This window comes from Marmota flaviventris, chromosome 12 (genome assembly GCF_047511675.1).
Source record: "Marmota flaviventris isolate mMarFla1 chromosome 12, mMarFla1.hap1, whole genome shotgun sequence".
In the NCBI taxonomy this organism is placed as follows: domain Eukaryota; kingdom Metazoa; phylum Chordata; class Mammalia; order Rodentia; family Sciuridae; genus Marmota; species Marmota flaviventris.
This window is the reverse complement of record NC_092509.1, coordinates 21,879,777-21,895,321: the sequence shown is the minus strand read 5'-3', so window position 1 is coordinate 21,895,321 and position 15,545 is coordinate 21,879,777. Positions and strand designations below refer to the sequence as shown.

At 38.5% G+C, this 15,545-nt stretch overlaps 1 protein-coding gene across 2 annotated transcripts in view; it reads right to left on the bottom strand.

Moving 5' to 3' along the window:
- Fbh1 (F-box DNA helicase 1) overlaps nucleotides 1–15,545 on the bottom strand; it is a 49,515-nt gene that overhangs the window by 14,721 nt on the left and 19,249 nt on the right. For both annotated transcript variants that reach the window (XM_027944831.3, XM_027944832.2), the window contains 11 exons: nucleotides 14,334–14,524; nucleotides 11,756–11,848; nucleotides 11,371–11,462; nucleotides 9,353–9,521; nucleotides 8,477–8,699; nucleotides 7,585–7,672; nucleotides 7,417–7,503; nucleotides 6,414–6,550; nucleotides 2,095–2,194; nucleotides 1,883–2,004; nucleotides 70–145 (listed from right to left, as the gene is read on the bottom strand). In XM_027944831.3, coding sequence (XP_027800632.2) covers nucleotides 70–145; nucleotides 1,883–2,004; nucleotides 2,095–2,194; nucleotides 6,414–6,550; nucleotides 7,417–7,503; nucleotides 7,585–7,672; nucleotides 8,477–8,699; nucleotides 9,353–9,521; nucleotides 11,371–11,462; nucleotides 11,756–11,848; nucleotides 14,334–14,524 — 1,378 coding nt within the window. The remainder of the gene's footprint in view (nucleotides 1–69; nucleotides 146–1,882; nucleotides 2,005–2,094; nucleotides 2,195–6,413; nucleotides 6,551–7,416; nucleotides 7,504–7,584; nucleotides 7,673–8,476; nucleotides 8,700–9,352; nucleotides 9,522–11,370; nucleotides 11,463–11,755; nucleotides 11,849–14,333; nucleotides 14,525–15,545) is intronic.

Genomic DNA, 15,545 nt, shown 5'->3' with positions numbered 1-15,545 from the left:
CCTGTGCCTTCCCCATCCCTGTCTCTCCAGTGCTGCCTTCCACTGCTCCAAAGCCAGGTAGGTACTCACGTTTCTTCCGTTCTTCCTCTGGCTGAAGAAGGATCCAAATATCAATGATTCTGTCCAATCCAAATGATTTAATCCCCTGAAAAAGTTTTTTGGTGGGATTTTTGTTTTATTTTGTCTTGTTTTGTTTTCTTAACAAAACAAAATAAAGCAAATGTGGGTGTGGGATTTTGAAATGAGGTAGTTTCTTGGAAATGTATCTCAAATTGCACCCAAAGCATCACAGTGAGTGGGGAACTTCATAACTGCAAAGCATTGGGATATAATGTGGCCTGGAAACTCAGAATTATCAAATTTTAAGTTGTACCTGCTACCTCAAATTCTTCATGTGTTTTTAAGAAAGGTAAAATATAGCCGCATGTTGTTTTCTCATCAATAAAAGGGCAATTTAAGTCTATTCTCCAGGAATGTGAAATGGTTGCAAGGAAGAATACAAATGATAACTGAATCCAAAGGGTTGAGTACTTACCACCACTGTTTGTTTTGAGAAAGAACCAGAGAATACCTACAGGTCCAGATAATTCTATGATTCTAAAAGCTGGCTCTTGGAGGAAGGGCCTGCTTATGCCATGGCTTAACACTGTTCTACCTGAGGAGGACCTGCTGAGCACTGGCCTGGCTCCAGCACTTGTGGCACACCATGCCTGGCACAGGAGGCGTAAGACAAGGGCTCCTCATTCCGAGGGCTTTTCATATTTTGAGGAGAGACATGTAAAACACTGACATAAAAAGGACACTAAAATAAAATGATGTACATTATACCTCACAACTAGAGATGTGATCAATAACACATGAGACAGGCAATGAATAGAGATAAGAGAGGGAATGAAAACAACTTACTTTATATCATGCCTGGCATAGAGATTCCAAAAAATATTATTCTCTTACAATAATGAAAGTGGCTAGATTACGCTGTGTCTTCTACAGGATATTATAAAGCCATCACAACAGCAATGAAAGAAAATAAGTCTATGTGTTGAGTGAAAAATCGTATGCATTTTTACGCACACCATTTATGCAAAAACACACATTAAGGACAAAGACAAAAATAATTAGCAAAAATCATAATTATTATATGAAATACTTGTATTTTATGATTCTTACTTTTAGTTCCAAAGTTTCTATAACATGATTGTATCATTTTTATTTAAAAAAGAAAGAAAAATTAAAACACTATTTGATTTTCATTCACTATTCATTGGCTGTCTAGCATAGTAGGCCCTGAAAAATATTTTTTTTCATAAATAAATAACTTATAGTCATAGTTCTGCTTCAGAGTTAAGAGTGCTGTAAACATGTCATTTAATCCTAACTTCCCTGTGAAACAGGTAAAGGAAAGGAACTGTTTTTACCTTAGAGATGGAGAGAATGAGGCACACAGAAGTTGTGACTTGCCCCAAGCCACACAGGTCAGTGACAGAGCCAGAGCTAGAACCCAGGTGTTGAACCCCATGTGTTGCAGAGTTAACTGGTGCTGTCAGCTCAGCTGTTCTCATACTAATTGACAACACACAATCAGAAAAACCACAGGTGGCCAGCAGCCTGACTGCACAGTCAAATTTAAAGAAGAACTTCATTTTTCAAAGAGTAGAGGAAAAGATCCTCAGTCTTTATGGGGTTTCACTTATTAGGAATATTTTCTAGTATAATTAGAATGGCCAGAAGTAAAGACTTGAGTCTCAGTGCAGCCTGGTGAAGAGTCAAAAACCCAAATGCTTTCCTGCATTATCAGTCTAATGAGGTTGAACATTTTCATTGGCTATGTTTCTCTGTAATGTTTCTGTGAATGAAGCAGTCAACACAGATTTACTCTTACCCCAATCAAATGTATCCTTGAAGGTACTTCTCCTTCAGTCACCCGTACAGCTTCATCAAACACATTAGCATTGGTCCGAGACAACAGAGCCACTTGTCCCTTGGCATCACCCCTAATGCCACCTTTGAAGAAAGAGCACAAACTCAATGACAAATCAAAACAAAAAGGATAACTAATTTTGTTAACAAAAGGAGAGCTACTGAAAACCTTACTCTGATGGTTTCCTCCAACCAAAGTCTTTTTCCTCACTCTCTTGCAGACATCCAAGATAGTAGCTCCCACATAAGCTATTTCCACACCAAATCTAAAACTCTGTTGGAAAAATAAAAGGAATTAGCAACCCACCTCAATGCATGTGGGCTCACTTCTATCACTGCCAAGGCCTGACTCATTCTACATAGGAAGCGGGTGTGGAAATTCCCAATAAATAAAACTATCTGTACCCAAACAGGAGCCTGGCAATCAAAAAATCACTAAGTGTTAATGATAGCACTTTCTATCTTGAAACCCTGAAATGACCTATTTCTCTCCTCACTTACCCCCATAACCAAATTTTGACAATGCTTTATCACCCTATCTATATTATCTTTTCTTATTCCTGCCACTAGCTTTGCTGGACTCACATACTTCACGTCTCACCTATTTGGCCTCTTACCTCCAATCTCCTCCCTGACAAATGATTCTCTCCCCCTCTGCTAGATTAATCTTTTCCAAACACTTTTATTTTACCATTTCCTTGCTACCAGAAGAGAAGAACAATATACATGTGGAACAAAGATGTACCTTCACAATTCCAAATAGTTTATAAAGATATTCCAATACTTGGTTCTCAAGTGTGGGCTCAGTATAGGGACTTCCTTCCCCAGCATGCAGCAGGGAGAAGAACAGCTTTACAGTGGTGAAACCGGACAAACACAACCCTGGCCAGACGATCAAGGTCAATATCCAGTCCTACCCCATAATGATAATGTGAACCTTTGATACCATGTGATAAAAATGTCACTTTTACCTCTGTGGCCTTCCTCCCTAAACTAGAACCCTAGTGTAACCATGAGGAAAAAAAAATCCTCAAAAATTCCAGTACAAGAAGTAAAATCAAGAATCAAAAATGAAATGGATTCAAATTAAAAAGCTTCTTAGCAAAGGAAACAATCAATAATGTGAGGAAAGAGCCAACGGATCAGAAGAAAATCTTTACCACATGCACCTCCAATAAAGCATTCATCTCTAGGATATCTGAAGAACTCAAAACACTTAACATCAAAAAACAAATAACCCAATCAATAAATGCGCTAAGGAAGTGAACAGACACTTCACAGAAGAAGAAATACAATCGATCAACAAATATATGAAAAAGTGTTCAACATCTCTAGCAATTAGAGAAATGCAAATCAAAACTAAGATTTCATCTCACCCCTGTCAGAATGGCAATCATTGAGAATACAGGCAACAATAAATGTTGGCAAGGATGTGGGGAAAAAGGTACACTCATACGTTGCTGGTGGGACTGCAAATTGATACAACCACTATGGAAAGCAGTATGGAGATTCCTCAGAAAACCTGGAATGGAACCACCATTTGACCCACCTGTCCCGCGACTCAGTTTATACCCAAAGGACTTAAAATTAGCATACTACAGTAATGCAGCTACTTCAATGTTTATAGCAGCTCAATTCACAACAGCTAAACTATGGAACCAATCTAGGTGTCCTTCAGTAGAAGAATGAATAAAGAAAATGTGGCACATATATATTCAATGGAATATTTCTCAGCTTTAAAGAAGAATAAAATTATGGCATTTGCCCAGTAAATAGATGGAGTTGGAGAATATCATACTAAGCGAAATAAGCCAATCCCAAAAAATCAAAGGCCTAATGTTTTCTCTAATATGCGGATGCTAATTCACAATAAGGTGGTGGGGGCACTAGAGAAGACTAGTGTTACCTTAGATTAGATAGAGGGAAGTGATGGGAGGGGAGGGGAGGGGATGTGGGGATAAGAGAGAAAACCAAACAGACATTATTACTTTATGTATATATGTGACTACATGACCAATATTATTCTACAACATGTACACTCAGAAAAATGAGAAATTATATCCTATCTATGTATATCAAAGTGCATAAATGTATTCTACTGTCATGAATAACTAATTAAAACAAAAAATTTAAAAACAAATTCCAGTACAGAGCACATTAAAAATATCTGCCCAGTACTTCTCAAAATTATTAAGGTCATCAAAAACAAGGAAAGTCTGAAAAACTGTCACAGTCTTTTCCAAGAAAAGCCAAATAAAACACAATTATATGTAATGTGTTACCCTAGATGGGATCCTGGACCAGCCAGAGACACTACTCAAAAACTAACAATATGAATAAACTATGGACTTTAGTTTTGTAATGATGTATCAATACTTGTTCATTATTTGTAGGGGAGGTGGATGAATGGATAAAAAAAATGTGGCATATGTATACAATAGAATTTTACTCAGCAATAAAAGAGAATAAAATCATGGCATTGCAGGTAAATGGATGGCGTTGGAGAAGATAATGCTAAGTGAAGTTAGCCAATCCCAAAAAAACAAACGCCAAATGTTTTCTCTGATATAAGGAGGCTGATTCATAGTGGGGTAGGGAGGGGGAGCATGGGAGGAATAGATTAACTTTAGATAGGGAAGAGGGGAGGGAGGGAAAGGGAGTGGGCAGGGGATTAGCAAGGATGGTGGAATGTGATGGACATCATTATCCAAAGTACATGTATGAAGACACGAACTGGGTGTCTACATACTTTATATACAACAGAGATATGAAAAATTGTGGTATATGTGTGTAATAAGAATTAAAATGCAAAAAAAAGTACACGTATAAAGACATGAATTGGCATGAACACACTTTATATACAAAGATATGAAAAATTGTGCTCTATATGTGTAATAAGAATTGTAATGCATTCCACTGTCGTATATTTAATAAATCAATTTTTTAAAAAAGTAGGGGAGGGGGAGGGGGAGGGGCTGGAATTGTGGTTCAAGTGGTAGAGTGCTCACCTAGCACACATGAAGCACTGAGTTTGATCCTCAGCACCACATAAAAAATAAAAATAAAAAAATAAAGATATTGTGTCCACCTAAAACTAAAAAAAATATATTTTTTAAAAAAGTAGGGGAAACTGAGGACAGGGTATATGAAAACCTTCTGTACTATCATCTCAAGTTGTTTGTAAATCTGAAATTGTTCCAAAAAAAAAAATGTCAATTAAAAACAAAACTATTCTGAACTAATGCCACCCTAAATCACTACAGCAGATAGGAACTCAACAGAATAGTCACAGAGAAGTCCACAGACCTCTCAATAACATAACAAAACAGTGAAGTTTACACTTTAATACAAACGACACACATCTCCTCTAGGGATAGAGAGTTTATTAAAAGCAGTGATTCTCAACAGCTAGTCTCAGGACCCTTCACATTTTCACAAAATACTTAGGCTTCCAAAGAACTTATTTATGTGAGCTATACCACAGTAGACACTTGAATCCATTTAAAAATCATAAAAACGCATTGCGTGATAGTGTAAAGAACACTTTTTAAAATCATAAGTATATTTTTCAAAAAAATATTAACAAGAGGGCACAGTAACATTTTTTTTACAAATCTTTTTAACACCCAGCATTTCATACTTACATCTGCATTCAGTCAGTTGTGATACATTATCTTGGCTGAAGTTTATGAAGCAAATTCAGCCTCACACAAATGCTTAATAGGAAAGGTAAGAATATTTCATCACCTTTTTGCATAATTGCAGACACTGTGAGTATGTCATATTCACTGTGGCAGATGCATGGTTTGCTAAATTTTAATTTTACTTGAAAGTAAGCATTTTATCTTTGGCAACACACACTTATCTAGTTTCCTGAAGTCACTGCTCATCTCACTCATCTTTGAGAAAATGCCAAACACTCAATTCCAAATAACCACAGATGGTCTGTCAGTTATTCTTTCAAGTAAAAAACCATACAAGAAAAAAGTTTAGCCCACAACTCAACTAAAACAGTATTTTTCCTAGGACACCAATGGGCTTCAATCTTTAGTGGAAATGCTTTGTATGTACTTCTCACGTCGGCACACAGAATATTAAGGACATGTACTCAAGGGTCATCAGGTCATGAAATTTAATCATTATGGCTTGCTTCATCACGAAGGTCATTCTTAAGTGAAATGCTTTTTTATATTCTTTAACTCTGAATGTATTGAAAGAATGTAACTGCTAGTCCAGTTTGGTGCCAAGGCCTTGATTCATTAGCACAAAGTGTCAACAAAGCAGAAAAGGCAAATAACTATTATGAAAAGTTTTGACTCTGCTGACCTCCCGAGAACCTCGCTTTGAGAACTACTGCTTAGCAGTAAGGACAGGCTATGTACTGTGAACCTAGCGTATTACCTGCACAGTGCCTGGCACATAAAAAACTAGGAGGATAAATACAATGCTTGCTTATATGCTCCTGGGGACTCAGAAGCAGACAGAGCTCTTACCTGTGTGAGATAGAAGACGTGTGTGTGGGGAACTGTGAACAGAGCATTGACTGCACCACGGAAGGTATAGATCTGTTGGTGTGGGTCCCCTACAAAGATCTTCCCACATGGCTGAGATAGAACTATATTCATGATAGCTGAAACCAATAAAGCAAATAGTGAGAAATCTTAAGGAGTTCAACATACATAGCAAAAAGAAACTGTATGTAAGAAAGAAAAGCATAAGAATGCTTTCACAAAAATAAGCCAGCCAACAATGGATAACAAAGTTGTCTTTTCCTGCAGAACAGGCATTCAATCAAAAAAATAATTCTGTAATGGAAAAAAGAATATTTCCTGGTCCTTGGAATGCAGATTACTTTTAGTCCTAAGTGAACTATAGAGTCTAAGAAATATAAGAGAGAAATATAAAATGAGATAAATTGTCCTCAGTCTTTAATAACACCCCAAAATTACCTAAAAATCATGTTCATAATACTGTCTATTCTCTGGTAGCCACTTTAGAAATCTACAACACAAGGGGCTGGGGCTCAGCGGTAGAGTGCTCACCTAGTGCGTGCAAGGCCCTGGGTTGGATCCTCAGCACCATATAAAAAAATAAATAAATAAAAACAAAGACATTGTGTCCAACTACAACTAAAAAAAAAACCATAAAAAAGAGAAATATACAACACAAAACAAATTTCACTCTAAATTGCCCACCTTTTCCTACTTAGCATAAATTTAAGTCCCTATCATATCATCTGATGCCCTACTCAGTTACCACTTTAAGAACAATTTCAGCAAAACATAGGGAGAAAGATAAACCTGTTCTGGGTAAGGGAAACAAGACAACTGTTGAACTCCTAAGTCAAATAAAAGGGATTTCTGAATGACTAGTATTTGTTCCTCTTCTTTATCACAAATAAGAATAATCAACTTATTCCACACATATGTCCTCTTACATAATCATGATGCTGTTTCTACGTATTTGAGACTACTGATGTCCTGAATAGTTTATCACCTGGGGTACAGTCCTGGGCCTCATCCACAAAGATGGCGTCAAAAGAGGCAAGCAAAGGCTTGCTCAGCTGCCAGAGTTTCAAATAGCCTGAAAGAAGGGAGCAAGAGTTATAACTCACAAGGGAAGCAGTTGTATTTATAAGACACCAATGTCTGGAAACTTGCCTACCATCATGAGTCATTTGGTAAGCCTCTTCTTTGCATTCCCCTAGCTTCCGCATGTTGTCCCAGAGTCGGCTTGCTTCAAGGACACCATTCTAGAAAGCACGTGATATAGTAAACCAAAGTTTAAGGGCCCAGAAAAGACTAAAATCACATTTTCACTTAGTGGAGCAAAGGCATCATCACAAAACAGAGAGGCCAGGCACCTCCTTAAACTCCTAGGATCCCACAGTAATGTTTGAACTTCAGGAAGGGTCTAGAGGACAGAAATGAGTGGTAAGTTAAAGCCATCCAGGCATGGCAGAGAAAAGATTAGAGATCACAACAGCTGAAACAACAAAATAGTCCAAATGTTTTTCTAAATTTATGACTGACACTTTAATTCAAAAAAGAATGCAAAGGCCAGGCACAGTGGTCCACACTTATAAGCCCAGTAAGAGGCCAACCTCAGCAATTTAGACCCTATCTCAAAATAAAAAATAAAAAGGTCTAGGGATGCAGCTTAGTGATAAAGTGCCCTGGGTTCAATCCCCAGTACCAAAAAATTAATAAAATTTTTTTTAAATGATGAACAATTGAAAAGACATGATAGCGTCACAGAAGATATAGATTTTTCCACTAGTAAATCTATATATAAGATCAGATTCTGGGTCCAGAACATCTCACAACCAGCTCTTATAAACTGTGGGAGGTCACACAATACCTGTTCTCATCTGTTAAAAGGGAGGACTACTACAAGGATTAAGTGACATGTCTATGAATACCATACAATTCACAGGTGTCAGGAAAGGCCCACAGACTTACCTTGCTTATCTTCAACTTCCTATGAGCAGTTCTAAAGAAGTGAAAAAACAGAAACCATATCGGATTGCTAATGTTTAAGACATTTAGATACTTACCAGCTTCTCACTCTGTTCAACCATGACTCTCTGTCCTTGGCTGTTCTTACACCAAATAGGCACATGATCAATTGTCAGCTCTTCATCAGCCGAAGCAAAGAAGTTTTCTAAAGTCTTACACACTAGCTTGGCCCTTATGAATCCACCTTTCCCTTCAGCAAGGACGGAATTAACCATAAAGGGTGTTAACTTAAAGAGATTCAACTTCTTCTTCAGCTGGTACCTGTAATGCACATCCCAAATGAATAGCAATTGGCTTTATTGCAAATGTGCTGAGTGTCTCCCTGTCTCCCCCATTATTTCCAGAGACACCAGAAAGTCACTCCAGGTGTTATATACAGGTGAGACAGAATGTTTAAAAGCTATAGGAGTTCTGCAAGATCCATGTCTGATTTGAAAGGGCTTACACCAGGCTTTTAGGAAATCACATACCACAACCTAGAAGAGGATCAGTTCACAGAGATACCATCATCACAAGGTATGGTCTATACTCTTAAGTGACTCCCAAAAGGACTCAAAGCTTCTTGAAACCTTCATGTCCATGAAACCTCAGCTGAGCCTTCTCTCCACCCACATTTTTAAGGAAAGCCAAAAACTAATCAGGATATAGGATAGCCTGAATTTTAAACAAGACATTTTGACTTCCTATGCTTCAGTTTCAGAAAAATGAATGCACCCTCAATAAGGTACTGCTATATGTAAATTATTTTACAGGATAAAAGTACGTATCGGTAGAGCTATCTATCTCCTCCCTGCAAACAGAGATAACAGCATTACATTTTCTTAGAGTTATGGGGCACGTTCATATGTGATCAATAATCATCATGCGAAAAGAGCAAAAGAACTGACAATGACACCATCCCTGGCAATGCTCACTTCCGCCCAACGTGTCCATAGGCCATGGAATGAAAGGTTTTACAGATGACATTGCTGGGAAAAACGAGCTCAGCCTGCTTTGCGATGCTCTTGTTGAACGTTACATACAGAAACCTGCTCTCAGACCACTTCTCAGCGTACTTGACCAGGGTAGAGGTCTTCCCAGTGCCTGTGGAAGCCAAGAGGAGAGGATGTGACCCTCTGACCAGGGAAAACATGCCAAAGGATGCCCATAAGGTCTTGTTCAGACTTATCCCACCTCAGGCTTGAGACTAAGACAGGGACAAGTTTTCAATACTGATAAAAGTGGTGCCACGAAGAGAGCAGCAAATTTTAAGTCAGATTAAGGTGGGCTGGGATTTTGTCTCCAGCAGATCTTGCTGGAGCTTCAGTTTGCTCCTTAGCAATATGTGGGGACACTGAACTGTGACATTTATAAGGGCAAAATTAATCATCAACTACCCAGCAGCAGGAACTCAGTAAAGGGCAGCTATGGCCAACCTAACTGCCATTTAAACCTCTAAAGAAGAATATGTAAATGGGACTCAAGGATTCTTCTGATCTATTCTGAACTCTCTTGTCTATTTCACCTCTCCATGATTCTTTCAATTATTCAGTTATTTCATCTACCTTTAATTTAATAAGTATTTATTGAGCATCTACTCTATATTCAGCTGCATGCTAAGCAATATGAGATATTAAAAAACATATGCTACAATCTAGTTGGGAATAACATACCAATACAAGGTGAAATAAGTGACAACAAAATCAGAGGATATTGATAACACAGTATATTGAAAAAGAATATGGGTTAGAAACAACAAAAAAACTCACCTGTCAAAGAACAAAAATGGTACTTCTTACTCTACTTAACAGGACTGTTCTGAAGATTGATGAAGTCATGTGGAATACTGATAAACACACCTGAGTTGGCTATTGTTACTATACAATATTCAGGGACCAAGTAATTAAAAGAAGATTAGTTAGAGTTCAGCAAATGTATATTTAGAGCTCAAACTCTTGAAGAAGGCTTAATCAAGAAGAAACAGATGGTGCAAGTTAACAGAGCATGGCAAAGAAGACGGAGAAAAGTAGGGTGGGGGGCAAGGGAGGAAGAGGAGAAAAAGCAGGGAAGAGAGAGGAAAGGGAAGAAGACATTTCTTTCTCCAAAGAGAAGCTTCTCTAAAGCTTTGCATTCTGGCTCTATCATTGACTTGCTTATTTGACCTGGAACAAATATGAGCTTTAATTACTTTATCCATAAAGTAAGAATAACTAACCAACCTTATAGAATGTTGCTAGGACAAGCAATCTGCAGGCACACTAAAGGCATTTAATAAATTGTTGTTAGCAGAACAGTCAGGAAGAATAGTAGAAGGAAGGGATTACAGATAAAGAAAATAGCACAAAGTTTCAAACAAAAGACTAACCAAGTACCTGAGAGACTGTAAGGAGATCAGCTCAGCTGATCTGAGGGACCCACAGTGACAACATATTTAGGAAAATAGCTAGAACCACATAGAGGGAGGGCCCTTTAGAAAATACCCTGCAAAATCAGGGAGCTACTGAAACCCTTTGAGCAGATTAACATGTCCTGCCTCTGCCAAAAGCAAATGGTGACTGTACATGTGCAATGATAAATGACTGGCTCAATCAATCCCAGTGATAGACCCCAAAAACGAATTCCTATGTGCTACTTGTCCAAATAGGAATTCCAGTGTGGATGTTCCCTGGAGTAATAAGAGAAAACAAGGAGTCCTTGGACAATCACTTTTGAGATTATTTGACCAAGGTAATTTGATAAAAGATAAAGGTATAGAGCTGGGAATGTGGCTGAGTGCTAGGGGGCTTCCCTAGCGTGAGGCCCTGGGTTCCTTGCTCAGCACCACCAAAAAAAAAAAAAATCACGGTACAGATGCTCTGGCAGGTAGCAATAAAGAGATGTAGTGGTAACAGGCAGGAAACAATGACATTGTGAACCTGATGCTCTATTCCAGAAACTAAGATGAGCTCCTTACCTGCAAATGCCATAATTTTTACCACCTGTAGAGGCTCCATCTTATGGTTTAGAATCAGTTGTTGCTCATGTGTAAGCTGGATGGTCTTCTTTCTATAATCATTAAAGAACAGAAATCAGACAACCTAAAATAGGCAAACTGCATAAATGAAAGTTGACTCAGGCCTCCTCTTAGAGGGACAAAAATACCCTAGATTGTGAGGCTGGTTAAACAACTCAGTAAATCTTTAAAATCACTGAATACACTCTTACAAAGGCAGAAATTTACATAATGTAAATTATGCCTCAATAAAGCTGTTAAAGCAAACAACTTTCCTTATGTGTGTATGAGAAAGAGTCACAAACAGAAGAAAAACCACACACAAACATTCATAATATATACATACCCTGGCCACACAGATGGTTCCTCTTGAACTTTGGTGGCCTGAGTACAGGAATTCTCCTGAAGATACAGGCAATAGAAAATGTTGTAATGAATCCTAATGGGGAACAAAATCAGATTTAGAGACTTTCAAATTTAAGTCATAATTTGTATCTTATTTTTTCTCAGATGTATTTAAACTCTTTATCATTTCTAAAAAGAAAGTATCTATTACCGTTTGAGACAAAGATGGAAAGAAAATAATTTAGATCATCTCTATAGCTGACAAACATACTCTCCGGGACACACAGTTCTAAAAAAGGTGCGTTGCTTCTATGTGGAACATCAAAAGGAGAGTGAGACCAGGACATGCCCTTTAGGCAACAAGAGCACTAGCTGTGACCTTAAGAGACAATCAAAGAAGCAGTAAGAACCAGGGGAAAACAATTATAAACTCTGCTCCCAGCAATGAGAGTCCCTTTCTCATAATACAACCTTGTTGATAAACCTAATGTCCTCATCTTTCTAAACAGTTCCATTGCTGCCCATGTCTTGTAAAGTAATGCTGGTTTAAAAGTGTTTAAGCTTCTAAAGGAAAGGTGCTATTGTGACTAATATGATTACAGACACAAGAAATCAAAGCAGCCTCCAAGTCACCAAGATGACAAAGCTAAATCAACAGAGGTCAAACTAAGTCTACCATAAACTAATCCAAAATCTATACATGTACACGCCCAAACTCCCTGCATCACCAATTCCCACAACCAAGCACACTGTGCTGACCCAGAGTGAGAGGAGCTAGTGTCCAGGCATCAACTCTTTTTAATGCAACAGATACTTTAAGAAACACATTATTTCAGAAAAGCAGGAAGATATACATAAATGAAACAAAAATCAATTATCATATTACTACAGACTAAACTGTATGTCCCTCTGAAACTTGTAAATTGAAACTCAAACCCCAAATGTGACTGTTTGGTGTAAAGAAGCAATTAGGGTTAATGAGGTTATAAGGTTGGGGCCCTCATCCAAAAGGATTATTGTCTTTATAAGAGGAGATTTCACCAGGCTCTAACTCCTTGCATGTTAAGACACAAAGAGGAGGTGACTGTCTGCAAGCCAGAAAGCTGGTTCCTCATCAGGAATGGACTATACCGCCACCTTATTCTTAGACTTCCAACCAAGAACATAAAACAAATGTCTATTGATTAAGTCACCTATTCTGTGGTACTTCATTATGGCAGCCTGAGCTAAGACATATCTCCTGTTCCTCGTCTATATCCATGTAAACAGGCAGATGATTCATATGTCTAGACTTGCATATAAGAACATTATTCAACATTTGTCCACCTGAGTCCTATCATAAAGTTTCTTGCCCCTTGCCTTGATGTCATGGAGAAACCAGTTAACAAAATGAAACTCAAATCAGAAAAACAGCAAACACGTGGACATTTCTGGCAAATAATGTTCCCTCCTTATACATGACCAAGGATGACTGGTTCATCTGGTATAGCCAGTCACGTTTCTTTGGGGGCTAATTCCAGGATTCACTATCCTTCCCCAGAGAAGAGCAATCTTCTGTGAGCTCTCCTGCTTCTTCTGGATTGGCTGCATTACTGAGCTGCCTGGCTTCACCACAGAGGAACAGGCCAATCCACTCTGGGTTTCATTCTAACTGTGGCCTACAAGATCTTCCCTTGCCTATTCCCCATCCATCTCTCATTATCTTACATGAGCCTCTCTCTTATTCCCTGCACTTTCCCACACTAGGCTTTTTTTTCCTTATATGTTGCAAATTCATTTCTTTCCTTTGGGCCCTTAAATGATCTATTCCTTTCTTAAAGGCTCCCGCTACAAACTTCAAAATGACGGCTTCTCCTTGACATTCAGATGTTATTTCTCAGAGAAATGCTCTTTTCATGCAATATAAAACAGGGTTGCCACCTCCCTCTCATGTTGCTCTCTTCTATCTTCCCTACACTACTTATCACTAAAATGCTCCACATTTACTTATGTATTTGTCTTCCGTCACTAGAATAAGAATCTTATATTTTTCAGTGAATTGCTAGTGCCTGCATGACTATCTGATAGGTGGCAAATGCTCAATATTTGCTGGATGCACATATCCCTCTGAACCTGACCTGTGCACACTTCAGCACTCTGCTAAGAGAAACCACAGAAGTCACTCTGAATTAGTAACCCATACACTAGTACCCTGCTTACACTAAGTGATAAAAGTATATAAGACTTTTCCACAATTTGTAACATCCAGCACAAGAGTGAGAAATGGAAAACACCGTCAGGTGTGAACAAAGACAGCCTTTGTTAATGAGTGGACTTCACCTAAGGCTTCAATACCCATGAACATAAAATCTGCCTCAGTGATATTCTACAGTAACGTAACAATTTATATTCATAAAGCATGCTTACTGCATCTCCACACTGAAACTTCCCAGTCTCTTCATCTACAGAGGAAAAAAATTGAAGCTAACCAGTTTTAATGGTTGCTGGATACTAATGTTGGTGAGTGGCAGGATGGGGGCTATTACCAAGTCTGAGACCTTCTCACTTATCACAGTGTCTCGTCCCTTCCAGGGCATTACCTATTGCTGATGTTAATCCCCTTCTCCCTCATGGCGTAGAGGAGCACGGCTATGCAGTATAAGGTCTCGGTGACATCTGGCATGGTCACTGTAGAGCTAGGTCTCCTGAGGCAAAAGAGCAGCTGCTGGATGTCATTCACACTGCTGGAGAGGAGCACCATGGCTGCCACCAAAGCCCAGACATTAACACCCTGCAAGGCAAGGTGCAAGAGATAGGAGGAGAGGCCCAGACACAGGCCACAATCAGGAAGAACCACACCAGAGAACTAGTGAGGAAAGCCAAGTCTAGGGTTCACGTGCTACCTACTCCATCAGAACTGAGCCCATATTTCTCAACTCATCTATGGGAAACAAGAGAACTTTTTCCTGCCCTGAATTCCTTCTTTTCCTCGCTTTTGGATCTGAGATCTTAGTTTTCTTTAATTAAATAACATATATAACGTATCTAAAAGAATCTTGCATAGAGATGACACTCTAAAAACACAAGTTCCCTCTCATCTCCCCATCTCTCCAGGTAAGTGTAAGTCCTCAGGTACACAAGTACTCAGCAGAATCAAAACGGGTAATTGGCTAACGAGTTCCTACCTGTACTGAACAAAAGTTAGAAATATAAAAGAAGACTGTCGTCTTTAGGGAGGACATCAAGACTGATAACTTCCTAGAGTTGTGATATTAATTTACTTTTGTTATTATTTTACAACTGTTAAACATTAAACAGTAAATAAATTACTTAAAATGGATTTATGAAGACAGTAATGCTCCATTTAGTAATATCTAAGTAACCGCTCATTAATGCAGGAATAATCAATAATGGACACATCTTTATCATTCTGACATTACCAAACATCTCCTTGTTAAAGAATGCATTCCAAGAAATAGAAGTCCTATCTTCCTCTCGTTACAACAATCCTGGGAAAGAAAATGTGCTGCACCACCATCTGCAATCATTTTACTCAGGAAAGAAATGGGATAAAGATGCCAGGACTTCTAGTCCTATGTGGCTGGCAGAATGCTGGAAAAGGTGGCAGGTACCTTCCAAGACAAAGCATGAGAACCCCTGAGCTGGGTGAGAAGCAATCAGACTGAGATTCAGGAGAAGTTCCAGCTTCTCCTTACCTCACTGTGTTGGTAGCAAGACCCTTCCTTAAATTTCTTTGCCCTTTCAAATAACCAAAGCTGACAATGGAATGGGCTGTTTTGTAAAGAAATTCT